The sequence below is a fragment of the Oryzias latipes genome, chromosome 2, assembly GCF_002234675.1.
Source record: "Oryzias latipes chromosome 2, ASM223467v1".
Lineage (NCBI taxonomy): Eukaryota > Metazoa > Chordata > Actinopteri > Beloniformes > Adrianichthyidae > Oryzias > Oryzias latipes.
In genome coordinates this window covers 3,598,290-3,625,909 of record NC_019860.2, presented here as the reverse complement: position 1 = coordinate 3,625,909, position 27,620 = coordinate 3,598,290, and the positions used below count along the sequence as shown (strand labels likewise).

General features: G+C 42.5%; 1 protein-coding gene across 3 annotated transcripts; it reads left to right on the top strand.

The window, feature by feature from the left end:
- The first annotated feature begins 509 nt into the window (after nt 1–509).
- Nucleotides 510–27,620, top strand: aox1 (aldehyde oxidase 1). Of its 3 annotated transcripts, none has more exons than XM_004066369.4 (35): nt 510–604; nt 1,683–1,740; nt 1,833–1,929; nt 8,506–8,614; nt 10,617–10,743; nt 10,895–10,956; nt 11,077–11,142; nt 11,892–11,984; nt 12,065–12,209; nt 12,288–12,380; nt 12,453–12,604; nt 13,488–13,581; nt 13,669–13,778; nt 14,184–14,368; nt 14,443–14,605; nt 14,682–14,759; nt 14,834–15,003; nt 15,073–15,199; nt 15,285–15,407; nt 15,490–15,586; nt 15,673–15,797; nt 16,781–16,914; nt 17,220–17,307; nt 17,426–17,512; nt 17,588–17,779; nt 19,702–19,929; nt 20,006–20,101; nt 23,209–23,337; nt 23,800–23,874; nt 23,944–23,996; nt 24,195–24,309; nt 24,398–24,463; nt 25,400–25,588; nt 25,667–25,834; nt 25,979–27,620. In XM_004066369.4, exons 1-35 carry the CDS (start codon nt 551–553, stop codon nt 26,027–26,029), a joined length of 3,999 nt encoding a protein of 1,332 aa, XP_004066417.1. In that variant the 5' UTR covers nt 510–550; the 3' UTR covers nt 26,030–27,620. The 3 variants fall into 3 exon arrangements, with proteins under 3 accessions (XP_004066417.1, NP_001295906.1, XP_020563043.1); NM_001308977.1 differs by having other exon boundaries at nt 551–604; nt 11,074–11,142; nt 25,979–26,029; XM_020707384.2 differs by lacking the exons at nt 510–604; nt 1,683–1,740; nt 1,833–1,929; nt 8,506–8,614 and adding an exon at nt 4,101–4,240 and having other exon boundaries at nt 11,074–11,142.

Genomic DNA, 27,620 nt, shown 5'->3' with positions numbered 1-27,620 from the left:
GGGGGAATTATGTTGTCAGAAAGATTAATTTTGAAATGAAGTTGGTGTTTGTTGAAACTGTTGGGGCATTTGGGGATGCAAGGGGGGGGGGGTTCTTCTGTCAGATCAGATTCATCAAGCCAAAATCAAGCAGCAGGAACAAACCGGAAGTCTCCAAAAATCTGCCTTTTCCTCCCACATAAAAATATACACTGGAGCAAAAATTACTTTTTGACTAAATAACAAAGCATTTCTGGAAAAAAAACATTAAAAAGTTTAAGAAGGAAATAAAAAAGTTTTGTTTGTGTTATAACCAAAGGATATTTGTTAAGAGACTAAATAGTAACAAACAAAACATGTTAAAGACACATATAAGTCCTGTTTAAAATTTGAGATCATGTATACTTTAGTACAGATCGGTTTAAGTGTTTGAAAACAAAAGTAAAAGGTAAAACATACATAAAAGAATAAATCACGTTTTCACCTGCAGCTTTTATTTTGAAAGTGAGCGGAAGCGGAAGAGCCGCGCGTTGAAATAACTTTGCCCTCGCGCCGCTCTTGCAGTCCAATAATGTCTGCAGAGAGACGAGGAGACACTTTGTGCGTCTTTATCAATGGCAAGAAGGTAACTCCATTATTCCTACATATCAAAACGGAAGTTGGTGTCCGTCTCCTTTTTTTTCGTTGGATAAACTTTACTCAGTTTTTGGGGCTTTTTAGATGCAGAAAAAGTTCGTTTCCGGTTCGGAACATTCCATCGGGTTAGGAAAAAAAGGGGGAAATAAATAAATAAAAGGGGGGTTCCGATTGAGGGGTGGGTGGAACACGGACATCTGGATCCAGATGAATTATGTGACGGAAGTGATGGTTGCATGACTAAATAAAAGCATTTTGTTTTTACCATTTTTTATTTTCAGTAGAAGTTTATTTAAATGCAAATGTTAGGAATATATTTAACTTAAAAAAATTAAAATGAAATAAAACTTTTATAATATAGTTCAGTGTAGGTTGTTTTTGCACTATGCTGAAGCTACTTTTAGATTCATCATGAATTTGAAAATAAAGGTGCTCATATATCTGTTGAAACGTTGTAACAATTGACTGAATTGGACGAACTCTAAAAGGCTTGGAGGACAGGAAATGTCTTATTTTATTCTGAAAATATCTATGTTTTGCTTTGTTATTTTCTTATCCTATGTTCACACCGCCATTCAATAAGAAGTCTATGCGAACGCTCTTTTCGGGCTTCTGCGTTCACGCACGTTTCCTGCCTGGAAACTAAACATGTGTAACCAGATAAACCAGGTTGACCCTTGACCAATCAGGGATCCGGATTTGGTAGTGACATATGGATTTGGTTTATCTGGTGAACCCAGACGCGGCAACGAGCCTGACGACGTCTAGGTTTTTTTTTGTTTTTGGTTTTTTTTTAAAATAAAGCCTTTCTTCCAACATGACAGTAGTCTGTACCCGCAACTGCGAGGAAGCTAGCAATGAACCGAACCGTTTCCGATTTGAGCCCAAATCGCGAGATTTGCACCGTTTTGACGTTTCGCACCGACCCTCCTCCAACTGTAGGTGGCAGACGTACACTAGTAAACAGTAGATGACCAGTGTGAACAATGTAGGCTAAACGCGCGTCAAATGAGGTGTGTAGAGATTTTTTTTGCTAACGGGAAGTATCTGTGTGTTTGTTTAAACAGGTGCAGGTGGAAGATGCCGATCCAGAGACGATGCTGTTGTCCTTCCTCAGGCAAAAGCGTATCCTAAAAAAACAAACGTAAAAATGTGTGCTTTTTCATGTGTTTTTCGTCAAATCTTTGGCTTTCATTTCGTCCTTGACGGTTTCTCAGTGAGGCTAACGGGAACCAAGTCTGGCTGTGGGGGTGGTGGCTGTGGGGCCTGCACCGTCATGGTGTCGCGCTACCAACCTGCAACCAAAACCATCACGTATCCTTCACAGCATTATTGAAATTTATTGACAATCATGCTCATAAAGGTTTCTGAGAGACTGAAAATCAGAAAACGGAATCCAAAGGAGACCGGTGCGGACTTTAAAAGACCTGCCAATCAAAAGACAGTAAAAGAAATCGGAGGGGCTTAAAACATTTTCATGCTAATACTAGTTCTAACCTTAATAAATGTCTAACAAAAAAAGATAGTTAGTTAGACAACGTTATTTAGCCCTTTGGGAGGTTGCCGCATGGAAATTGACATCTCCATCGCATACAGCACTGGTTGACATGCATATAGGAAAATTTCTTTTTGTAATTTTGAGGGGAATTTAACCATTTTTTTTCCTAAAACTACAAAATAAAATATCCCTAGTTTTACAAAATAAGAGTTTACACAAGTCCAGAGCTGACTTTGAAAGGGCGTCCTACCATAAGACATTAGAGGAAATGGGAGGGGCTTAAAACATTTACATGTGAATGCTATTCCAAGCATTGATGCTTGGAACTGACACTGAGCTTTGGAATTTTTAGATATTCTTAGAAAAAAATTGATTTAAATCCTAGAACTTTGGAACAAGTTTTTCCGCCATAAAAATTCAAGTTTAAAGAAAAATGACAACTTTTCAAAAGGTATTTCTTTTATTCTAAAAATATTTGTCTGAAGTCCACTCTAAAGGAATTTATTACTGATCTAGAAGACTTTGAAACAACTTAATCATGAATATTACAAAAAAAACAAAATAAAAACATTACAGTCCCGAAAACGACTTTTATACCTTTTATATGGATTAATAATGCTGAAACAAGTTTGGGTGTTATTATTTTAGCAAGGCGTTACCGTAGCAACAATAACGTTTTTTTAGCGGTATCAGTCAGAGTTACAGGTTTTGGGAAAACTCTGACGAGGCTAACTTATAGCGGTGTATAGCGGTGTCGGACTGTTTTTTTCTACTGGCAAGGTTGAGAGTTGGCACAGTCACAGTAACAATAATTATTCCATGTGTTGCAAACAAGGTTTTGAGTTACAGCCATTGTGGATACGCTAATGCTAACGTTTAGCCGTGTTGGACGGTTTTTTTTTTGTTGTTTTTTTTTGTGTTACTAGCACAGTCTGGAGTTAGCATAGTCACAGTAATGTTTATTTTAAGGGAAGTATTCCTTTTTTAGTAGGAGTTACAGGTATTGTGGTTAAGCAAATGTGGCTAACGTGTGGCGATGTCGGACTGTGTTTTTTTCCGTGTCACTAGCAAGGTTGGGAGTTAGCATGGTAATAAAAATGTTATAGTTGTTCAGTCTAAGCCACTTTTCTGTTTAAAAATAGCTTTCCATGACCAAAACAATGTAATTTTTTTATTATGGAATTGGGGAACATTATATAAGGGAAATTATTGGGATTCATCTTCAAAAGACTATCAATTACTTGAATTAGGGGCTTATTTTCATTCAGTTTTGGCCTTTCAAGGGATAATTAAGTTCAGTCAGATCAGTGTTTTATGTACACATGAGGGTACATCAAACATTTGAAGTATTTATCTTTTCTTAAATAAAGACATCTTTTTGGACATATTAAGATTATCTTCAGATAACAACATTAAAGTTTTGTTAGCATCGGACTCTTCTTCTGTCTGTTTTAATAGCAGATTGAATAGTTTAGGAAAGAAACGACTGCAGCCCACATGGGGGTCAGTTTGTTTTTCCCCTCTTTATTGGATGCTAGATTACAGTAAAATTGTTATCAGTTTGATTGTTGGTCCCCACCTTTGGTCTCACTGGAGATAATGTTTGTGTTGCTGCCCGACTGTCATCATGATTCAGCAAAACATCCCGTCTGATTATTTATTTACCTTTTTCTAGACAGCTGGCCCGCTGGTGAAGGGCAGCCAGGAAAATTAATTATTGACCAAAAACAATGGCATTGGTTAAAGATTTGGTAAAATACAATACAGTACAGGCCTTTGGGAGCTTATTTCATATTGCACGGATGAAAATTGTGGAAAATATGTGGAAAAAGTGAGAAAAGTCGTGGTCCTTACGTAAATATCTTTTACAGATGTTCCACGAATCTCTTCTTCCACTTTCAGCTTCTCCCATCAGGGGTCGCCACAGCGAACAAGTCGCATGGTAAATTTGGCAATGTTTTACGCCGGATGCCCTTCCTGACGCAACCTTCTCAAACCGGGCTTGGAACCGGCAGAGGTAGAGAAGGGAACAGGGAGCAGCCCGGAGTCGAACCCGGGTTTCACGGATGGAAGGCGCCGCAAACCAGCACGAGCTAAACTGGCTCAGATGTTCCACGAATGAACCAGGTTAAAACCAGAGAAGTACGAATAAACCCCGCAAAGAGAACGGATATCAACGCGAAACCATTATTTATTATTCCGCTGTTTTTTTATGAAATTCATCATTGACTCATGCGTCAATTAGGTAATTTAAATGTAATGTGCACTCATGAAAAAGTTATACATTGGTGACACACAAGTGAAAAGTCCATTAGACATACGTGGAACGGTCGTGGAATGATCCCAAATCAATCAGTCCCAATTGCAAATATTTACATATTAGTTGTGTATAAACTACGTAAAATACGTTTAAACTGTTTAATTCTTAACCGACCCAAAATTTGAACGGCTCGAACCCGAATAATGACCCGTCGGCCGAAAACCCTCGACGGACATCTGCGAGCATCGGCAAAATTACAAACGCAAGAAACACTGTGATAATAATCTACCCGACAGCTACATGCACGCACTGTGGTTCTGCACTCCTGTCAGGGCTCTCTGGCAGCAGGTATGTGCCGATTTATCAGTCTGGCTTAAGGTTTCAATCACTGCCTCACCGTCACTTTGTGTGCTTGGTGACATGAGTGCCATCGATATAGAAGAAGGATTAGCATCTATCATTTTCATAACTCTTTGTATTGCCAAAAAAACTATTTTAATAAATTGGAAAAACAAGAAAAATATAAACATAAGTCAACACAGAAATCTGCTGTTTGATCATATCAGCTTGGAAAAAATGTCAGCCCAAAGCTCAAGTAACTTTGAAAGAATTCAGTCTCTCTGGTCTCCTGTGGTTGACTCCATGACTTAGGGGGTGGAGGGCCTGGTCGTCGCTGCTCCTTGCCCTTCTGCCGTGGTTTGGGGTGGGGGTCGGGGCTTCCGGTGCCTGGCGGGGGCGGTGGGGGGCTCCGTTGGTCGGGGGGTCGGGTCCGGTGCCTGGGTGGGGCGGGCTGGGGCGCTGCGTGGTCCTCTGGGCTTGGGTGTGGGGGTGCGTGGTGGGGGGGTGGGGTGGTGGTCTGGCTTGGCTTGGGGGGGTGGTCCCTTTGCCTGTGCTGGGGGGGGTTGGCGGGGGCCCTGCTCGGGTGGGGGGGGCCCAGCGGCGCCGGATGGGCTGCCCATCTGCACCTGGGGCTGGGATCGGCCCTTCCCTGGCTCTGGGACGGGACGGGACAACCCTCTCGGGGCCCCCGGTCGCTCTGGGTGTCACCCGCTTCGGCTGCGGGGTCTGGGGTGGGGTGGGGTGGGGGGCTTGTCGGCCCTGTCCTGTGGGGGGGCGTTCTGGGGGGGAGGGGGGGCCCATTATTAGTACGGGTCGGGGGGGCTAGCGGGTCGGGGTCTCCGCTGAGGCAATCAGTGGTTGCCTCGGCCGGTTGGCCTCCTCGGTCCCGTCGAGGCCTGACCAGAGCTCTTCTAGGGCCGGCGTCTGGGGGTGGGGGCCTGGGCTTGCTCCGGGGGGGGGCGACGCTTTCTGGCTCCTCTCTCTCTGTGTGGGGTGGGTGGTGCCGGGCCTGGGGTGTCGGCGCCTCCGGGGGTGGGCCCCTGGGCTGGGTGGCCCTGGCCCCTTTGCTGGGGGTGGGCTGGGGGACGGCTGTTTGACCACCGGGGGACAGTCTACCAGCTGTCCCCAACTTACCCCCTTCCTTATATAACCTCATATTAGGGTGAGGGGGTGGGGGGTTTAGCCTGTGATGCGCCTTGGGGGGGGGCTACTTGGGAGTGGCCCCCCTCCTATGGTTGCCGTATGGAGTGGGCCCCCCCTCTTTCGGTTTTATTTGCACCTTAGACACGTAGGGTCCTTGGTAGGGGGGGTGCTTGGACATCACTGCCAGCAAGCAGCAGATGTCCTCCTGGCACCCTACCCGCCAATTTTAACCGCACCTTAGACATTTAGGGCCCCTTGGTGTGGAGGGTGAGGGGACATCACTGTGAGTAATCAGGAGATGTCCCCTTAGTGCCCTACTCGCCAATTTTAACTGCACCCCCCTTAGTACACACACCCCTCCCCCTTCAATATATACATTCAAACATAAACACACACACATGCACACAAACACCCTCTCAAACACCCATACACGCACACACATTTTACAAGGAAGGTGGGACCTGGGTCCATCTGTCCCCTACCCCGTCCCTGGTGGGGGGTGTGGGCCCCTTGGCGATGGCGGCCGTGTCCCTTGGGTGCCGGCTCCCTGGGCCCGGCGGTGCTCTCTCCGCACGGTGGGGGGGTTCATATTACACCTGAGCCGGGGGTGTTCGTGTCCCTGGGGGGTGGGTCCTGGTCCTTGCCCCTGGGCGCTGGGCCCCGCCAAACTTCCAACATGGCCGAGCCTGGTCGGGCCATATTTATAACATCCCTTATGGGCCGCCCTTTTTTCCCCGGGGTTCCCCCCTCCTGGGCGGGGGCGGCGGGCCCCTGCCTTGCTCCTACCTGGACCAACCGTGGGCCGGGTGGGTGGCTGCCTGGAGTGCGGAGCGGGTCTCCCTTGGGGGGTCCTGGCTCGTACCTGGGGTCGGGGCGGGGGGATGCCCGGAACTCCTGGGTGGTGGTGGGGTGCTCGTCTGGGGCTGTGGGCGTCCCTCTCCGGTGGGGCCCTGCGTTGGGCTCTTCCGGCGCGGCGGGGGGCTGCTTTCCTGGCTGGGCTGGGGCGGCGCTCTCTTTCCCTCTGCGCCTCCCTGCTCTCTGGCTCTGGGGGCCTCGCGGCGGTCCTGCTGGCCCTGGCCTGGGTGGCGGTCTTGGTCGCCCGGGGGGCGGTTGTTCCCTGCCTGTTCCCGTGTGGCGCTGGGGGAATTCCGGCTGCCGCTGCTGCTGCGGCGGGGGTATGGGTGTGGGGGTGGCTGGGCGCTCCTCCTCCTTCTTTTCACATTCCACCATCCATTTTAGAAGAACATAAACACTCACCTGAGCACAGGTGTTAGCTCACCTTTGCACTAATAGTTTGCATGATTGAATGAATGAAAGATTTCACACTAGTTGGTTTAAAGGCATAAGTATGCGTTCGTGAACACTATCTGTTTTGTGTGCATGTTGACATGTGGACATTTCTGCGGCTAGCAGGTGTGTTGATAATATTTGAGTGTGTGTGAACAGGCCCCGCCCTTTTTGTACTACATTTGAACCGTACCGTAACGATAAACAACCAGTAAACCTGCCTGCTCTATGCTGCTTCATGGTCTTACCCCCCTTCCCCTCCTATTATCACCCTCCTACCCCCCTCTCTCTCTAACGTCCCTCTCTCTTCTTCCCTTCTTTCCTTTTCCGTCCGGTCCAACACCAAAGATTTTCAAACATGATTGAAATTAATAAAGTTTGGCCTCAATTACAAAAGGGGTTTATTCAGACATACCTTTGGTTTGTTTGAAGATGAATAACCCCTCTTGTTAGAATAAAATATGTCCAACACAAGAGGCCCTCAGCTCTCATCTGTTTGCCTAGCTGTTGGACAGGACAAGTTAAAAAAAAAAAAAAAAAAAAAAAAAAAAAAAAAAAAAAAAAAGAAACACTTATGAATTATGTAGATCACGCATGTATCACGAAAGACCAACATTTCATACATGCACAAAATAAGCCAAAGGTACGACACAGCTCTATTCCAATATCTGAAGGACTGTCACACAATTCCAGCCACACAAACTGCAATTATTAATTTCTCCTTTGGAATCACTTTTCAAACATTTGGCATTTTTGTAAATTAAATTTCAGTCTTTCGTGATACTTAATTTCGTGATACAAAATATACGCAATTCATAAGTGTTTCTTGCGTTCGTCAGTTGTCCATGTGCATAGATGTCCGTCGAAGGTTTTGTTCAAAAGGTTCTGTTTTGAGCTGTTCAAAGGTTCTGGTCTGTTCATAAGTTTACGTGTAATTTACAAAGTTTATACGCAATTATTACGTAATTTTTAAGCGATTTTTGCTAGATGTATATGCAAATCTGTGGCTTTCTATGACCGTTCCACGTTCTCTAACAGACTTTTCTTTTTAAGGCCAAATTGTGTCACCGCTACATGTTAGCCACGTTAGCATATTCACAATACCTGTAACTCCCAACCTTGTTTGCAAAACTTAAAAACCAGAATGATAGCACTAACACAAACGTAATTATTATGATTATGACTATGCTAACAAAAGATAATCAGAGTCCGTCTTTAAAGCTGTCTTCAAATTAGCCTTTTTATTTTCGTTATTTAAATCGTCTAAATTCGTTGAAAACCAGGTTCCAACAAAAAGGTTTGCAAAAAAGAAAATTTGATTCCTACATTTGCATTTATGAAAACACCTTTACTTCCCCGTCAGCCATTACGCTGTGAACGCCTGCCTCCTGCCGCTCTGCCAGCTCCACGGCGCCGCTGTCACCACAGTGGAGGGCATCGGCAGCTCCACAACCAGGGTCCACCCGGTGCAAGTACGTGTCTGGGGTCACCAGGGGCCTCCAACTTTATCAGTTTTTGGGTCGTTAAGTAGTTTTTAGCTAGTTGTTGGAAGCCGCATACATTAAAATTATTTCTAAAAGTAGACCCCGGCAAATTTACACCCCCAAAACGCTTCAGTTTTTGTCATAATTATTGACACAATAAAAAAGAAAAACCCATCCATTTTTTAAAAACCTACTCAATCCTTTTTGGGTCACAGGGATGCTGGAGCCTATCCTCACTGTTGGGCAAAGGCATAGTACACCACAACGTACCTGATTGTATACAATTAACCCCATTATATTCTGGTATGTAAAGGAGGTACACTAAATATTGTTTGGATCTCATGGTATTGTGCTTGCAGACCCATTCCAGATAAGTAACTTTCCTCCGCCGGGCATGATAATTTAAGCCGTACATTCCGATCATACACCTCTTTATATTATCTGACCAGAGGACCTTATTCCAGAAGTCTTGTGGTTCATTATTGTCTGCTAGCATATTTCTAGAGAGAGGAAACTTTTTTTAAGGTGTTGATCCTAGATTTTGGTTGTCTGACTTCCGTTAAAGCCTCTAAAATACTGAGACTCAGCCCTCATGACGTTTTTAAGTTTTTTTAAGCTTTTTCTTTTAGCTTATTTTAGTTCTTACACCTTATTCCTTTTTCCTTTTTATCAGTTTTTCCTGAAGAAACGGCAACTCAAAAACTGTGTATTTATTTTAGTCGTTTTCATAACATTTTTAAATATATATAATAATATATTGATAATATCAGGTTATCAATGTTAAATATTGTTTGGAGGGGTTTCCCTCATCAGTGTTGGCACACTGTTGTAGGTTTAGATGACTTTGTTAAAACAGCTAGAGTTTAGTTTAATAATTACCTTATAGACTAATTATCCTGAGATGGCCTTCTTTCTGTACTGGAGTTTGACCTAAGATAACCCATAAGTGGCACTTTGTCTATAATAATTGTTAGCCCTTTCTCATCTCCTACAATCCCTTTTACACTTTATTTATGTATTTAGTCTTTTCTTTAATAGAAAAGCAATAAAATTAAAATTTGGTAGTTTTAAATGGTAATTTAGTTCTGAGGTTGCTATTTCCAGTCCAATTAAATTGAGATTTGTGGCAGATGTGAAGGTGATGTCCTTAGCAACCATAAAGTTTTTTTCACACCTAAAGCGTGCGATTATGTGTTTCAAATGTCTTGTCTCTACATTAAACTAAGTTTTATCATTTCCCTAGCAACCATTGTGCACACTTGTCTAAAGACCGCGTCACACAGCCACTAAATACGTTTTGTGCATTTTCAACGTAGCACGTTTCAGTCGTGTGTGATACATTCGTAAGTGTTTCTTGCTTTCGTCATTCGTCGATGTACGCAGATGTCCATCAAGGGTTCGGCCGACGGGTCTTAACATGAATTGGGTATTAAGCTGTTCAAAATTTGTCTTTGGTTGCGCGTACTTTACGTAGTTTAAATTTCATTGTTATGTAAATCTTACACGATTGTTGCGCGATGTTTGCGAGATGCATAAGCAAATTTGTAGCTTTCCACAACCGTTTCACCTACGTCTAACGGATTTTTTACTCATATACCACCAAGGTAGACCTTTTATATCACGTAGAGGACGCACATGTTACGTTCAATTTACGTAATTTATGCATGATTTATGAATAAATTGCATATAAATGGCGCAATACACGCAAGGTTAATGTTCAAGATTACTTTACTTGTTCTTTGCGTAGTTTTTTAATACATCTTCCGTGGTTATACCGTAGTTCATTCGTGATATATCTTTAAAAATTTCACGTACAGGCCACGACTTTTCTCACCTTTTCCATGCATATTCACGTACGACCAATTTTCATCCGTGCAATAATCGCAAAAGTACCAAGTGGGTGTGTGACAGTGCCTTATTACAAGTAGATACGACACTGTCTTGGCTAATAAAGCAGATCACTTGTTCATCTGGATATCCTGTTTTACAGGAGCGAATAGCGAAGGCTCACGGCTCGCAGTGTGGCTTTTGTACGCCGGGTATGGTGATGGCTACCTACGCTCTGCTGAGGAACAAACCCAAACCCACCATGGACGACATCACGCTAGCTCTGGCTGGTTTGTTTGTTGTTTGTTTTTTCTCAGTTTAATTTGAGTTTTCATAACATGTGTATATGTTTTTATGCCCCTAAAACACTTCCTGGATGAATCAGAACCACCGGAAGCTCTTTCATTGGCCATTTCTTCTTTCATTTTTCTGTTTTTTTAGGTAATCTGTGCCGTTGTACTGGATATCGACCCATCGTAGATGGATGCCGAACCTTCTGTCAGGTATCAATTCCACACGTCAGAGGTGCTACCTTTGTGATTTTTTTTTTCCTCTTTATGCGATGTTAGAAAAGCACAATTTTTAAGTTAAAAAAAAGGTTTTGTTTACGTTTCTACCAGCAGGAGGCCAATTGTTGCCAAGTCAACGGCGGAGGAAACTGTTGCCTCAACGGCGAAAAAATTACCAACGTGAGTTTTCCATCTTCTCGCCAGTTTTCTGCTAGGGAAAAGAAAACGTAGATTTTTGAAACGAATTTTACAAAGATTTCCACACACACCACCAGGTTAAGTCTATAACCACCACCGAAGTTTTGTTGACTTTTGACCTTGAGAAGAGGCCCCCGTCTTAAATTAAATAAAGAACAGCTTTGTTTTCTAAAAATGTAAGATCCTCCCAGGGATTTGATCTTTCGCTTCGTAACTCCTTAGGCATCATTGGGAAATAAAGTTTGTTGATTTTGAATGAGGTTAGCGTGGCAAGCTAGCAAAAATCATCAATTGTTCACACAAATCTTTCTGAGGAATATTGTAAAATTTGAATTAAAAAAAATCTTTGGCTCAAGCTGAACAAAACAATATGACATACAATATAAGCACGTTATAAATGTGGGCGTGGTTGCCAAGGAAATACGAAAATGTAAATTTGCAGATCCCTTTAAAAATTACATAGACCTGTTCGTCACCCCCAGCTAACCAAAAAATCAAATGGTTGCTATAGTGATAAAGCAACAGAAAAGCTGCCATTTTGAAAAAATTTGTTTTTTTAGGAATTTGTCTTATGCAGCTCTCACCAGGGTGGCAGAGGGCCACCCAGTGAGAGCGGGTCTAAAGCTCTCTTGGGCCATTTGGGTTAGCAAAGAATTGGCAATTTTACCAACTTTCGTCATTTTTGTCATCATTTGAAGTTTCTTCCCTTCGGTTTCCTTTCTTTTTTTTAGGAAGATTCAAAGAAAAACCCGGAACTCTTTAATAAGGACGAGTTCCTTCCACTGGATCCAACGCAGGAGCTCATCTTCCCCCCGGAACTGATCGTAGGTCATCCATGTTTAAAAGTAACGTCAGCAAAAGCTTCGTTTGGGTTAAAATCCTCCACTTAATCCCCGACCCCCAGCTCATGGCGGAGACGGCGAACGCCCAAACGCTTGCTTTTTACGGCGAGAGGATGAGCTGGCTGTCACCAGCCTCCCTTGAGGAGCTGATCCAGCTCAAGACCAAGCACCCCAAGGCCCCATTGGTCATGGGCAACACCAACATTGGTAGGCAAGAACACAGAGATGGTGCTTTAGGTCGTTCACTCCGATTGGACGGTCAAACATGTCTGCTTTGCGTTGAAGGTCCTGACATCAAGTTTAAAGGTGTCGTTCACCCTTTGGTGATCTCACCCAGCAGGATCAAGGAGCTCTATGAGGTCTCTCGGACTTCACAGGGTGAGCCGCGATTCCTCCGCCCATCAGTCTGTCCCCATCTGAGATCCTGAGCTTTATTCCTGTTTTCTGTAGGTGTTTGGGTCGGAGCGGGCTGCACTTTAGCGGAGCTCCATTCCCTGTTGGAGAAACTGGTTTCCGAGTTTCCAGCTGAGAAGACCGAGCTCTTCGGAGCGCTGATCCAGCAGCTGGGCAATCTGGGAAGCCAACAGATCCGGAACGTTGCGGTAAATGTCAACTTTTCCGTAAATTTATCGTTGTAAAGTCGGTGCTTTATAGGCAGTTATTCAAAAGCCGCTGCTTTGATTTAGGTACATGAAATGTTTTTAGGGGCGGGGTTTCTTGATTGGCAGGTGGGTGGACCTAATGGATCACTTATTTTCCCCCATCCTGTCCAATCGAAAAGTTTTGGAACCATAGTTGGGTTGGGTTGGGCCCATTGACTGTCAATGGTAAATTGCGTATACTTAGGCCTAAAGCGCTTTACAGTCACAGTCCCATTCACCCATGCACACACACACATTCACACACTGGTGGCGGCTCCGCTGCCAAACACTGGCGCCAACCTCCCACCAGAGGCAAGGTGGGGTTCAGTGTCTGGACACTGGACACATGGGTGTGCAAGGCGGGAATCGAACCTGCAATCTTACGATCATGGGTCGACTGCCCACGCTGCACCATGGCCGCCCCAATATGAAAACTGAACTGGGTGAACCCCCCTTGCATTCCAAACAAGAAGTACCCGCTGTCTCCAAGAAGCCAAAAACCCATGGAGTCATTCTATTTGTCAGAATAAGTTATTCAAGATATGAACTGACCAATCAGACATCTCTAGAAAAGTACGTGCTTTCACGTCCCAACGTTCAAAGCCTTTGATTGACAGATTTCGTGTGGATGGTAAGGGGGTGGCCTTCCAACAAACTCACTCCTGATTGGCAAGAGTGATTGCTTAGATTAGTTGGCTCAGACTGACTCTGACCAAACCCACCTTAGTGTGGATTTCTGATTCCAACATGGCGGCGCCACACATCCATCAACCAGGTCCCCTTTGGCGTTCTGAATCTTTCCAACTCTGTGTGAATAAGTATTTTTTCTCATGTGGGTGTTTAGACTCTTGGGGGCAACATTGCTAGCGCTTACCCAAACTCAGACCTGAACCCTGTTTTGGCGGCTGGGAGCTGCAAAGTGATTGTCATCTCCAGCGGTAAGTTATTTTTTTTTTCAATTTAAAATACATTTCAGCAAAGATTGAAAACGTAGAACCTGAACTCCTCCCATCTGGATCCATCAGTAGGAAGACGAGAGCTACCCCTCAATCAGGACTTCTTCGTGGGTTTCGGAAAAACTGTCCTGAAGCCGGAAGACGTTGTTCTGTCGGTTTTCCTTCCTTTTTCCAGAAAGGTACAATCTTGCCATTGGAGATATCTTGACCCTTTAACACCCGAGATGTCGCCGGCGACGCTTAAATAACAAACGCTCTTTGACCTGGAATGGAACTGTTTGACCGTTTACATAATTATTGGAATTCCACCATAAAGTGGAGCATATTAACGCAAAGCTACTTCGGAAACCGTTAGAAATACGTTGATTGCAAAAACCCTTCGCTAATTTTTAAAGAGTAGTATATGGATGTAAAGCTACTTCAGAATCAGCTGGAATTACGTTAGTTGTGGTTAAAGTTATGTTAATTCAAAAAACGTCAACATTGGAGCTAAAAGCTCCGGTGTTAAAGGGTTGGCCATTCTTCCAGGCTTTTCTAATTTGATCTAAAAGGTTATTGAGTGCTGTGCCTCAACTGACCTTTAGGGGGAGTTTGTCCGAGCCCTCCGTCAGGCGCCAAGGAAGGAGGTGTCGTTCGCCACTGTGACAACCGGGATGCGGGTGTTTTTCTGTGAGGGCTCTGCGGCGGTTCAGGAAGTCAGTATTTACTTTGGAGGCGTGGCTGCCACCACCGTTAGCGCCGCCAAAACCTGCAAAGCCATCGCGGGAAGGTCCGCCCTACACCGACCACTCTTTACTAACTCTTTGTTTGATTAGAACTGATCTTTTTGTGAGTTCCCATCAGGCTGTGGAGCGAAGAGACCCTCAATCGGGCCTATGAAGTCCTCCTGGAGGAGTTCGTCCTGCCCCCCTCTGCTCCTGGGGGAAAGGTTGAGTTTCGCCGCTCCCTGACCCTCAGCCTCCTCTTCAAGTTCTTCCTGGAGGTCCTGCACAAGCTCAAAGAAATGGTGTGGCAGTTTCCTGAGCTGCTTGGTGGAAAAAAAATCCTGCAACACTTTTTTAAATACAGTTTGTTTTTCACAGAACGTGATCAAAGAGGAGATTCCAGAGAAGCTCCTGGCCTTACCCAAAGACATCCAACCAACCTTGCAGGAGTTTCAGGTCAGAAAACCAAATTTATTTGCCGGAAATACACATTTTTCACCGGTGAAAAGCATCTTCCTGTTCCTCTTCAGGCTGTGTCAAAGGAACAGAGTGACCAGGACCCTGTGGGGCGTCCCATGATGCATCGCTCCGCCATCAGCCACGCTACCGGTGAGGCGGTGTACTGCGATGACATCCCCAGAACAGAGGGGGAGCTCTTTCTGGTTTTGGTCACCAGCACTCGCGCACACGCCAGGATCACGTAAGACAAAGAAATTCCTCTCGAAATCCGTTATTTTCTTTTCCAGTTTCACATGACGTTCTCCCACAGAGGCCTGGATGTGAGCGAAGCGCTGAAACTTCCTGGCGTTGTAGATGTCATCACGGCCAAGGATATTCCCGGGAAGAAGGTCCGCCTCATGTTCGGTTACCAGGAGGAGGTACTCTCTGATGACGAGGTGTGCTGGATTTAGAACTTGACGTAGAAGTTGGCAGAAGGAGATGGTCGGAATGATGGGATGTTGGGTTTCGTGCTCCATTCAGGTGTCCTGCATCGGTCAGATGGTCTGCGCTGTGGTTGCTGATTCAAAGCCGCACGCCAAGCGTGGAGCAGCGGCTGTAAAGATCACTTACGAGGACTTGCCAGACCCCATTTTCACCCTGGAGGTGCAACAATGTTCCCAAACGTGCTCCTCTTTTTAGACGTTCCGTCCTTCCCGATCATATTTCCCTCTGTTCATTTTGTCAGGACGCCATCGAGAAGTCGTCTTTCTATGAGCCTCGGCGATTTCTCGAGATGGGAGACGTGGACGAAGCTTTTGAGAAAGCCGATCGAGTTCACGAAGGTGAAAAGTGTCGGCTGTGTTTCCAGTGGGCAGAAGAAGTTTATTGTGATGTGATGTTTATTGTGGTTTCTGTTGTCCTTCCTCAGCCGAGGTTCGGATGGGAGGCCAGGAGCATTTCTATATGGAGCCCCAAAGCATGCTGGTCGTTCCCGTTGGCGAAGAAACAGAGTTAAATGTCTACGTCTCTACTCAGTGGCCCGCTTTGACTCAGGTCCCCAAAGTTGTCTATGTGTACCATATTTTCCGCACTCTAGGGCGCACCGCATGACAAGGCACACCGTCAATAAATGGTTTGTTTTTGAACTCGTGTCATATATATGGTGCACTGAACCATCAAGAGAGACAAAAGAGTCAGAGATAAGTTGGTCAGTCAGTTAGACTTTCTTAACTGCGTTCATTTTAGAACTTGTTTGTAACATGTTACATGTTAGCCAGGTTAGAAGGATTAGCCACATTAGCATGTTAATGCTAGCATGTTAATTTGTTTACAACACCTAAAAAAACAGACAGATACCAGTAAAACAAATGTTACTGTGACTATGCTCACTCACCCACCACGTAAGTAATGCTTAATAAAAAAACATAGTCTAATATGCTACACGTTAGCCTCCGTAGAGTATATACAACAGCTGAAACTCCCAACCATGTTTACAATACGTAAGACTTATACCACTAAAACGAGCAGTACTGTGACTACGCTAACTCACGACCTTGCTAGTAACACAAATAAAACAACCATAGTCTGACATGGCTAAACGTTAGCCACGTTAGCGTATACACAATGCCTGTAATTCCCAACCATGTTTGTAAATCATTAAAAAAAAACAGACGGTTTGCACTTAAACAAATGTTACTGTGACTCAGTAACTCCCCCACCATGTTAGTAATTTGTAATAACAAAAATGTAGACCGATATGCTACATGTTAACCTTGTTAGAATAGGGTTTGGGTTAGGCTAACACCCAAACTTGTTAGGAACTTCTAAAAGATAAGAGAGCTGTGTACCTCTCAGAATTGCTTTAATATCAGTAAACACTTCTAGAATACATCTATATTTAAGGTGCCACTGTTGTTAAAAACAAAAAAATGTTAAGGCTTTTAAGTGCGCCCTATAGTGAGGACGATCTGGTACGTTTTGAAGATTTAGGTTGAGTCCAAACAATGAAATCCAAGTAAACTTGTTTGTTGATGCAGGAGGCGGTGGCAGAGACTCTGGGAATCCCTTCCAATAGGGTCACCTGCCATGTCAAAAGGATGGGCGGAGCTTTTGGAGGGAAGGTCATTAAAACTTCCATCCTGGCCTCCATCACCTCTGTCGCTGCGTGGAAGTAAGTCAGTGCCGCTGTAGCTTACCTATTCACAGAAAAGAACAAACGTCTGAAGTCAGAACCAACAGTCCAAACAAGTCTTTCGTGGGATTTTATTTTCCATTGGTTGCTAAGTCAAAGCCCTATTTCAACAAATAAAGACATTCTTGTTCTTTAAATGCCAACAACTTTTCAACCGTTTTTGCAATTAACAAAACTCCAACAGATATTGAAACGCAGAAAAGCTGCTTTGGGCTGATAAGCATCACTTCACCTCAGTGAAGTGTGTATGTAAATCCGGCTGTATAGCTGTTTGTCACTTTCAGGACCAATCGGGCTGTCCGGTGTGTCCTGGAGAGAGGCGAGGACATGCTGATCACAGGAGGGCGCCACCCCCTCCTAGCAAAATACAAGGTAGAACATCTAACTCAGGAAAGAGTTCAACGCTTGAACCTGTTGAAACGGTTGCGATAATAGACCTTTGGAGGCTTGGGTTTTAGCCGGAAAACTCTTTAACTGGTGTTTGTTCCAGGTTGGGTTTATGAACGATGGTCGTATTGTAGCTGCAGATCTGTCGTATTACGCCAACGCTGGTTGTAAAGTGGACGAATCTGTTCTGGTGAGTGGTAGAGGGAATGAAAAGACTCGAAGTCTTCAAAAAAACGTTCTAACTATTTTGTCAATCTCGTTACAGATTGCGGAAAAGTTCCTCCTGCACATGGAGAATGCTTACAGCATCCCTAACCTGCGAGGATCTGCTGCCGCCTGCAAGACTAACCTGCCGTCCAACACGGCCTTCAGAGGCTTCGGTGTGCCGCAGTGCCTGTTCGTGATCGAGAACATGGTCAACGACGTGGCAGTCCTGCTGGGACGCCCTGCAGATCAGGTCACTCCACATCTTCCTGGATTTGAGGCAGAAAGGGGGATTTAGACTTGGGACTTGACTTGAGACTCGACCCTAAGAACATATGACTCGACCCAAGGAATATGGAACTTGACCTGACTTGAGACTCATCCCCAAATATTTGGGACTTGAGTTGACTCGGGACTCGACCCCAAGAATATCAAACTTGATTTAAGACTCGACCAAAGGACTTCTTTATTTTATTTTTATTTTTTACTTGAGAATCGACACGAGGACATATGACTGCACCCCAAGGACATGAAACTCTACTTGAGACTCAATTTCGAGGATAATAGACATGACTTGAAACTAGACTCTAAGGACATGAAACTTGATTTGAGACTCGTCCCAAAAGATATGGGGCTTGACTCTACTTGCGAATCTAACGCGATTCAAATTTGTACCCACAAAATAGTTATATAGTGCACAAAATAGTAATTTTTAACCACAAAATACTAAATTGAACCCCAAAAAAACCCACATTTTTGTATACAAAATACTAAAAAAATAACAAATTGTCGCCACAAAATCAAATCAAACTTTATTTATAAAGCAATTTTCATATAAAAATATAACACAAAGGGCTTTACATTAAAACCCAACAAAATATAAAAACAAGCATGAAGATTAAAAAATAAATAAATAAGGCCCCCCTCCCCGTACCTAACCCATCACTCCTTTGACACCTCCCACCCCCTAACTGATGGGAAAAGACACTGAGAAATAGGCTGAGCACAAAAACAAGATGCTGGAAATGTTGATAATTGGAACCTCCCCCTCTGTGAACAGCCGCATAGACAGCCAAATGCAGCATCACAGGCGGGGACCGCTCCACCACAGCTAAGCGGTGATGCAGGTCCCCATCTAGAGCTGCAGTGGCTGAAAAGCAGCCGACCCAGAGGGAGAGGTTCCAGCTGAGGAAGCACCGGAAATAAAAATGAGAATCAAAAAGTAAACATATCGATAAAAACAATAAAACATTGAAATGAGGTAAATTAAAATAACGCGTTTAAAATCTAGTTCAAGTTCATAAAACAAGATAAAATGGATAGATAAATAAAAATTAATAAATACATATAAATAAATAACTGAATAAAAAGATAATAGTAGTCAAAAAATTAGCTAAAAGCCAGGTTAAAAAGATGGGTCTTTAGCCTTTTCTTAAAAGCATCAATGCTCTCTGCGGCTCTCAGGTCCTCTGGCAGACTGTTCCATGAACGGGGGCCATAGTGCTGAGATGCAGCTTCTCCATAGGTTTTAGTTTTTACAAACGGAATGGTTAACAGACCAGTGCCAGAACCAGAGGATCTCAGGGTCCGCGAGGGTTCATACCTTACTAAAAGATTGGATAAATGAGAAGGCGCAAGACCGGTAAGACGTTTTAAAACTGTTAAAAGTATCTTAAAATCAATCCTGAAGCATGTGGGGAGCCAATGCAGGGATTTTAAAATTGGGGTGATGTGAGCTCACCTCCTGGTCGTGCAGCAGAGGTTTGGAGAAGCTGAAGGTTCCTAATGTTGGTTTTTGGAAGACCAGCAAGCAGGGCGTTACAGTAATCAATTTTACTCGTGATAAAAGTATCCATTAGCATCTCCATATTAGCAAGATGCTAATCAAAGTCCAAGAAATCTAATTCGTAGTCACAAATTACTCATTTGTGGAACAATTTATTATCATTTTTCTTTGTCATATCCAAGGGGTCCGTAAGAGAGCCAACAGGACAAGCTGCTTTTCTTCTTTGTGCGTTATTAACTGAACAGAGTTCTTGTACCGCCCCCAAGTGACGGGCTGTTGTAACTGCGGAATGTTTTAAATGTTTTTTGCCAGTTTTGGTTCGCTCCAGACAGCGGTGTGTATGGGGGAAAAAATGTTGTGATTGTTTCATTTTTCTGTTTTTTCTGAAGATTCGGGAGACTAACATGTACAGAGGACCATCGTCAACCCCCTACAAGCTCGAGTTCAGCCCGGACAACTTGCTGCGCTGCTGGGAGGAGTGCAAACTCAAGTCCGACTACAGCGCCCGCTGCAAAGCTGTAGACCAGTTCAACCAGCAGAACCACTGGAAGAAGAGGGGCATCTCCATCATTCCTATCAAATACGGCATTGGCTTTGCAGAGAGCTTTCTAAATCAGGTCCGTTGGGGTGCGTCCTGCTGCTTTCACTCACTGGGTTTGAGGTTTCATCAACATGCACCGATGTGTTCGACAGGCCGCAGCTCTGGTCCATATCTACAAGGACGGTTCTGTTCTGGTCACTCATGGCGGGACAGAAATGGGACAAGGAATCCACACGAAAATGCAGCAGGTGGGAACTTCTAAAACTTTAATATCTGGAGCAAAACGTGAGACTCTGAAGTTCATTGATTACTAACAGCTGCTAAGATTTTCTTTAGCCATTGTGGTGTGTTGTGTTGTGTTTTGTTGTGTTGAGTTGTGATAAACGTATGGCAAAATGGACATTTTTGCGAAGAAAAAGTAAAATGTATAAATAGTTTATGGATTATGCAATGATCATAGGAAAGCCTATAGACATTTGAAACTTTTATTTTGTTAGAAACACCTCACAAGAGTTATTTTTTAGTTCATTTCCAGGCTTTAAACATTTTTATACCGTGGTCCAGATGAATACTCGATTCTGATTGGCTGCTAGGTTTGCGTTAAAAAGGTAACCGCACGCCCCAAAAAGAAGTTCCGGTCACCTATCTTAAATCTTCTGTATCACTGCACTGGCTTCTTTAAAACAACCTTTAGCTTCATCATCTGGACAAAAACAAGCTTTAAGAGGTGAACTTTCTCTCTGAACTGATGCTTTATTCAACCCATCGGGACGATCAGCATGCATATATATATGTATATATATATGTATATATATATATATATATATATATATATGTGTATATATATATATATATATATATATATATATATATATATATATATATATATATATATATATATATATATATATATATATATATATATATATATATATACATCGCTAAATCTTGACTGCAGCGGTGGTGCACCACGTAACAAATAGTCCGATTTTTGTGAACAAAGCTATCCAAATCGGAAAAAAACAACAATAAAGTACAAAAAAACTGGTTAATATTTATTGCTTTTGTAAGTTTGTAAGTGACCATGGTATAAGCGGGTCAATGGCCGACGAAGTGTGGATTATCACTTTTTAACGCACCCCCCTGAAGTCTTCCAAGGCGTCCGTTAAAAAGTGATAATCCACACTTCCAAGGTCATTAACCCTTACATTTAACTGTTAAACCAAAAAATTGAAAAAATAGTTATAAGGTAAACGCCAGTAGAACCAATAACAATAATAATAAGAAACTATCCAATTATTATATTTATGAAAAAATTACACTCATTTCGAAAAAAATGAAGAAAATATTAAGAAAAATGTTTTTTAAGAAATTATTCATTTAAATTTTAAATAAATTTGACTAAAATTATGTAAATAAACCACAAACAAACAAGAAACAAACAAATATAGACATTTGAAACATTTATGTTGATACAAACACCTCAGACGAGTGTTGTTAAGTTAATTCCTGGGCTTTATAATTACAAAAAGGAATTTAAAAAGTAATAAGTAATAATCAAATTATTACATTTCTATAAAATGTTTTTAAAAATTATTATTAAACATTTTTTTAACAATTTCAAATGGATTTTACTAAACTTATATGTATGGATTATATGTATAGCAGACACACACAAAATCTAAAAGATTATAGTCTATATCTTACAAAACCCTTAGGGCAGGGGTGTCAAACATGCGGCCCGCGGGCCATGTCCGGCCCGCCAGATGGTTCCAGTCTGGCCCAGTAAAAATTATAATGATGTTTTTGGGGAAAAAAAGCAGGTTTCTAGTCGACTCCTGTAGCAAGTTATGATTTTTAAAGAAATAACCGAAACGTGCAATTCCACCACTAGGGGGAGCAAAGAAACGGCAAAACAGATGAAACAGCAAATCTCTGCACATGTCAAAAGCAAAACCTAACACCTCTGTGTCTGAGTAAGATGTAGTTTGGTTCCTCGTGAGCTTCAGCGCTGTAATGTTGCTATCAGAATAATCAGTAGTGACACCCTAATGACCAAAATGTGTCATAAAGTAAAAAAGGTTGAAGTGGAGTGCTGAGCTTTCCAGGAAAAATGGACAGAGTTTAATTTGTTCACAGAGCTGAATGCAAATCCTGCATGGTTGGTATGTCATCAACAGGTCACAGTGCTCAAAGAATATAACATTCTGCACCACTATGAGACTCACCATAAAGAAAAGTTTCACTATTTGCAGTTAAGAAAAGAGAAGATTTACCAAATATTAGCTGGACTGAATAACAACCGTCTGCATTTACTACTACTAATAATAATAATAAATTGTATTTGTTAGGCGCCTTTCAAGGAACCCGAGGTCGCCGTACATAAAAGTGAAAATAAAATAAAAGCAATAGAATGCACAATAAAATATACATATAGATAGGCAGGAAATAGGAAGTTATGGGGGGAAATAGGCAAGTTGGTAAAGATTATTTTTCAGTTTCTTGTCGTATTGTGACAGAGAGCCAATGTTTCTGAGGTCCGGAGGTAGAGAGTTCCAGAGCCAGGGGGCAGAGCAGCTGAAAGCCCTGCCCCCCATAGTGGCTAGGCGAGCAGTGGGGACATCCAAATGAAGGGAGGAGGAGGATCTGAGGGTGGGAGTGGGAGTGGCAACATGAACAAGATCTGAAAGATATGATGGAGCAAGGTTGTGGATGGATTTACAGGTCAGGAGAATTATTTTGTATGTAATCCAGTGTGTGATCGGTGGCCAATGGAGCTGCTGCAGAACTATTGATGAGAGCACAGACATCACAATGTTTTATAAGAGGTAAAAAATTGTTGATGTGTTTTTCTTTTAACGTTTACTTTATTTGTAACTTGTATTAATTTTGACCGTGAAAAAAATTATTTAAGGTTTAAGTAGATTTAATATTTATGTGGAAAAAAAGTTCCAGTTTTTAAGTTTTGTCTCAGTGTTCAACAAAAGTTTAGCTAGTTCGGCCCTCAACCTGCAGTGCGTTTTGCAATTTGGGACCCCTGAAGAACCAAATTTTGACATCAGGCTGTAAATATGTTTATTGTTTGTGTTAGATTTTACTTTATTAACATGGAAGTCAACAGCAAACTACTTCATCCTGCAACCATTCTCTAGTGGTCATGTGAGGAACTGCAACATTCAGTATTTCCTGGTCTGCTTTAAATCCAGGGCCTGTTTCAACCTACCTAAAGTCCCAAATTCTGTCCTGTTATCACACTTAAAGCAGATAAATCTGCAAGTCAATATTATGTGATAACTGTATTGTTGTTTTAAGGATTATCTTCCTAAATACAATTAATTTTCCTCTGTGTTATAAGGTTGCGAGCCGAGAGCTTCACATCCCAACCACCAAGATCTACATTAGCGAAACCAGCACCAGCACGGTCCCCAACACCTGCCCCTCAGCCGCGTCCTTTGGCACCGACGCCAACGGAATGGCAGTCAAGGTGACATATTGCTCTTTCAATCTGTGCTGGTTTTAAAATGTAGGCACTGCTGTGATTTAAACAGATTTATCATATACAAATCTGTTTAAATCTAGAATTTTACTTGTATACTTTTTATGATATTTTAACACATATTTATTTTATTAGACTGTTTACGAGTGTTTTCTTACACTTGGCTGGGGTGTTTGGGTTTTATACTGACACCCCTGCCAATAGGAGGACAGGGCAGACGGCGCCTTCTGGTTTCTCTGGTTTATCTTTATTTATTTATTTTCCACTGGTGTTTTTCTTTGTGTATTTTATTGTGTGGGGCTAATTTAATGTATCTTATTGTATTTTATTGCATTTGATTTTGTTTTTATGTACAGCACCTTGAGCTGTCTTTGCTGTCATGAAAGGTGCTATATAAATAAAATTAATTTGAAATTTGAATTTAAATGTGTTTTTCTTTCCTGTATTCAGAATGCCTGTGAAATTCTGTACCAGCGCCTGGAGCCAATTAGGAAGAAGAACCCCAAAGGACCATGGGAGAATTGGGTATGACATGCTGAAATTTGGGAAGCCCCAAGGACACATAGTTAAAGTGTTTCTTTGCTTTTACGGTAGATTCGAGATGCGTATTTTGAGAAGATCAGCTTATCCGCCACAGGATTCTGGAGGTGAGAAGAAACTCTACCAAATCCCATTACATCAATTCCATCAACCCCCTCTAAACGCTAAACTTTTACTGACCTTAGCGTCCTCCATATATTTCTGATACAAGGATGAATCGTTTAACAACACCGTCTTTAACGATGAGTTACGAATGTGGTTTTTCCGATAAAAGAAGTTTACTTCTCTTTCTCCAAATTCCCCAGAGGTCCAGATCTTTACATGGACTGGGAGAAAATGGAGGGCCACCCCTATGCCTACTTCACATTTGGAGTATGCTGCAGTGAAGTGGAGCTGGACTGCCTTGTGGGAGACTACCGGGTCTGAACTTGGCTGTTAGGTCATCTCTGCACCTAATGGTACTCCGGCTCGTTCGCCAACATAAACCATCTTTTTCTGCTTCTTACAGACTCTGAGAACAGACATTGTGTTTGACATCGGCAGAAGTTTAAACCCATCTGTGGAGATTGGCCAGGTAGGTCTGTTTATTCTTTAACGATTAACTGAAATAACTTTAAGAAAGTTGAAAACTGTGCAGTTCGTCCTTCAATTTCAATGGGTGCTGATATCCCAAAGTGGGTTTTTCGCTGTCTTGGCAAACTGTGGAATAGGAAAGTTATAAAACAGTTTGTCTAGTTGTTCCATTTCGCTACTGTTTAACGAAGGTGGCATACACCGCAAAATAGATTCAAGAACTATATTGAAAGAGTAAAGTTGCTAGAAATTATTTCTGTAAACGGTGTTCCTCATGGTTTGATTCTGGGCACACTTATTTTTAAACTTCTATTTGTATTCCTTTGTTTGTAAACAAAATGTGTTTACCTATCTTCTTTTTTGCTAATGATGTTATGATGTACATTACTATAAATACTGTTCCCCATGGTTTGATTCTGGGCCCACTTATATTTTGTAATACATTCCTCTTGCTTTGATCCTAATCAAAAACTGTTATGGTGTCTTCCCTTTTGCTGATGATGTTGTGATAAATATTACTATAAATAGTATTCCCCATGGTTTGATTCTGGGCCGACATACTATTATTATTCTTATGTAATTTATTTTATTATTCTTTTATTTTATTATTTTATCTTATTCTTATTTTACTTCCTTTGTTTCTAATAAAGATATGTGTAGCTCTGTTTTTTTTTTTTTTTTACTTCTGCTGATAGTATTGAAATAAACATTTTTAAAAATAGTGTTCCCCGTGGCTTGTTTCTGGGACCACTTAAATTTAGTTACGTATTGCTAATCCTTTGTTTCTAATCAAGATATATTAAGCCATGTCTGCCCTTGAAGTCCAGCTATCTTAAATGCTGTTGTGTACCTCATCAAATGTCATTATAAAGGTATTTAGTTTGTATTAGAGAATTTTGATCGTTCACTCACCTTGTGTTGCTTCCTGTCCTCTCAGATTGAGGGGGCATTCATGCAAGGCTTGGGGCTTTACACTTTGGAGGAGCTGAAGTACTCCCCCTCTGGGCTTCTGTACACACGGGGCCCATCGCAATACAAGATTCCCGCAGTCTGCGACATGCCGCTTCAGTTTAATGTTTACCTGCTGCCGGACACCTACAACCCCCACGCCATCTACTCTTCCAAGGTCAGTCCTGAAACCAATTCCTTTTGCTTGCTGCTCTGCTGGAAGCAGAACACGAGAGGTATCTGTTTGAATCTGCAGGGTATCGGAGAGCCGGCACTCTTCCTGGGTAGCTCCTGTTTCTTCGCCATCAAAGACGCGGTGGCGGCGGCACGCTCCAATTCTGGTCTGGTCGGCCCATTTACCCTCGACAGCCCTGCGACTCCAGAGAGGGCCTGTTTGGCTTGTGCCACACCGTTCACTCGGAAGGTGACCTGGACGCTCTACTGTCCATACTCTTGCTGTATAGATACTTGACGCGTTCGAAAAATTGACTCTTTGGTTCCCCTTTTTGGTCAAGTTACAAATCCTGAGGAAATATCGTCACTCATATTTTCCTGTTTCTGTTTTCAGATTCCAACCAGTGAGCCGGGATCATTCAGACCGTGGGCCTTAAACATTTAAAAAGTCAATCAATTTCTTAAACGCACTTAGTGATCCAATCATTGAACCTGATTATTCAACCATTTAACTGAAACACATAAGCTAAACGATTTAATAACCACTAAATGATTTTTTTTAAATCAATAGTTTCCAGTTATGCACTTAAGTAACATTAGCATTCATTTAGCAAACATTAGCTATCTGTTAGAATACCTAGTGAGGGGAAAAGACCATGATGATTGAATGTTACTAATACTTATCAAGTACTATCAAGCAGAATCTTACCTGGAGATCGCGCTATTTGATTTCGTCTTAAAGTACAAATGTGTTCTAAAAACTTGGTACTAATTGTGAACCTTTTTATGAGAAAAGATGAGTTTCCAATAAATACCAACTACTTATAAATGGAAGCACTAATAGGGTTTTCTATTTGTTAATCAAATGTTGGTAAATAGTCGAGTTTCCAATGAGCGGTACAGTAAGGTACAGTCCGGTATTTTGAGCGTTTCCATTATAAAATGGACCCAATAAGTCAGAACGAATTGTACCATTTTTGGGTCCCCGTTGGTTGTATGTCCACAGAAATAATTGGAACAGACCAGTCAGGGCGGAGCTACTGTTGGAACCCATTGATTGGCTGAAGGTCAAGAAAGTGGCTGTATTCGTCTTGGCGGCCCACGATCTTCTCTCAGACAACACTAATGGAGTTCAAGGACGGGCTAAAGCCGTGGTCACAGATACAACTGCCATTGGCCGATGGGGAGGCATCGGCGGAATCTTCAAGATTGGCTGCCGCTGCCCGAGTTTTCTGAAAATCGTTGGTGTGGTCATGAATGCAGATGGCAGGGATGACGTCATTACTAAAGTGGCCGACGGCTGGGCGGCAGCCTTGACTGGACGATAAATGCCTCCGGATGGCGGCCGTCCATATCAAGTGCCGCCAGCCGCCCGGGGCAATGTTCTCTGAAAATATGTGCAGCGCACAAAATAAAATTGCATACACAATTTTACTACTTACAATTTTAAATAAAAGTTACAAACTCAGATTTATTGGAGATGTGGCGCTCACGAATGGATCATTAACACGAACGATGGTAATGGATGAACGCCTGGCTGTTCTCTATTTCCTTTTTTTGTTTTCCCTCCCCTGAGTTTCCTGCCACCGAACTACCAGCGCGCTACCTCTCGATGTCCCAGGGCGGTGGCTGACCACCGATGTCAAGAAATCATCCAGTCGCTGTTGAATTGTAACGTCTTGAACCATCGGCGGCGTGTCAAAATGCGACCGCAGCCGCCCAATGAAAAGTGGCCAGCTGTCGAATTTGCTGAAAAAATGGCATTGAGGTTGTGTATGTGACCTTAGCTTAAACCCGCATTTAGCATATGATGTTCATACTACCCGATACTAGCACATGTACCTACAGTTGTGAGATGTCAAAATGGTACAAATCTCACGAATCTTGCTTTTTTCACTGCTCTATTCCGATATATGAAAGACTTGGTGTGGTAGAATTATTAATTTCTCCTGTCAAAAGCTGGTGGTGTAGGAGCCAAAAATGCAGGAGACCAAGCTTAGTGGCAGAAAGTTTGACATTTAATAAATAAACTTGAA

What these genes read in the sequence shown, in the direction of transcription:
- aox1 (NM_001308977.1), top strand. Translation starts at nt 551, where the DNA reads ATGTCTGCAGAGAGACGAGGAGACACTTTGTGCGTCTTTATCAATGGC. An exon ending in AGGTACTCTCTGATGACGAG is followed by an intron (nt 15,200 to 15,284) that starts GTGTGCTGGATT and finishes TGCTCCATTCAG; the next exon opens with GTGTCCTGCATCGGTCAGAT. An exon ending in CCCTCCTAGCAAAATACAAG is followed by an intron (nt 17,308 to 17,425) that starts GTAGAACATCTA and finishes TGTTTGTTCCAG; the next exon opens with GTTGGGTTTATGAACGATGG.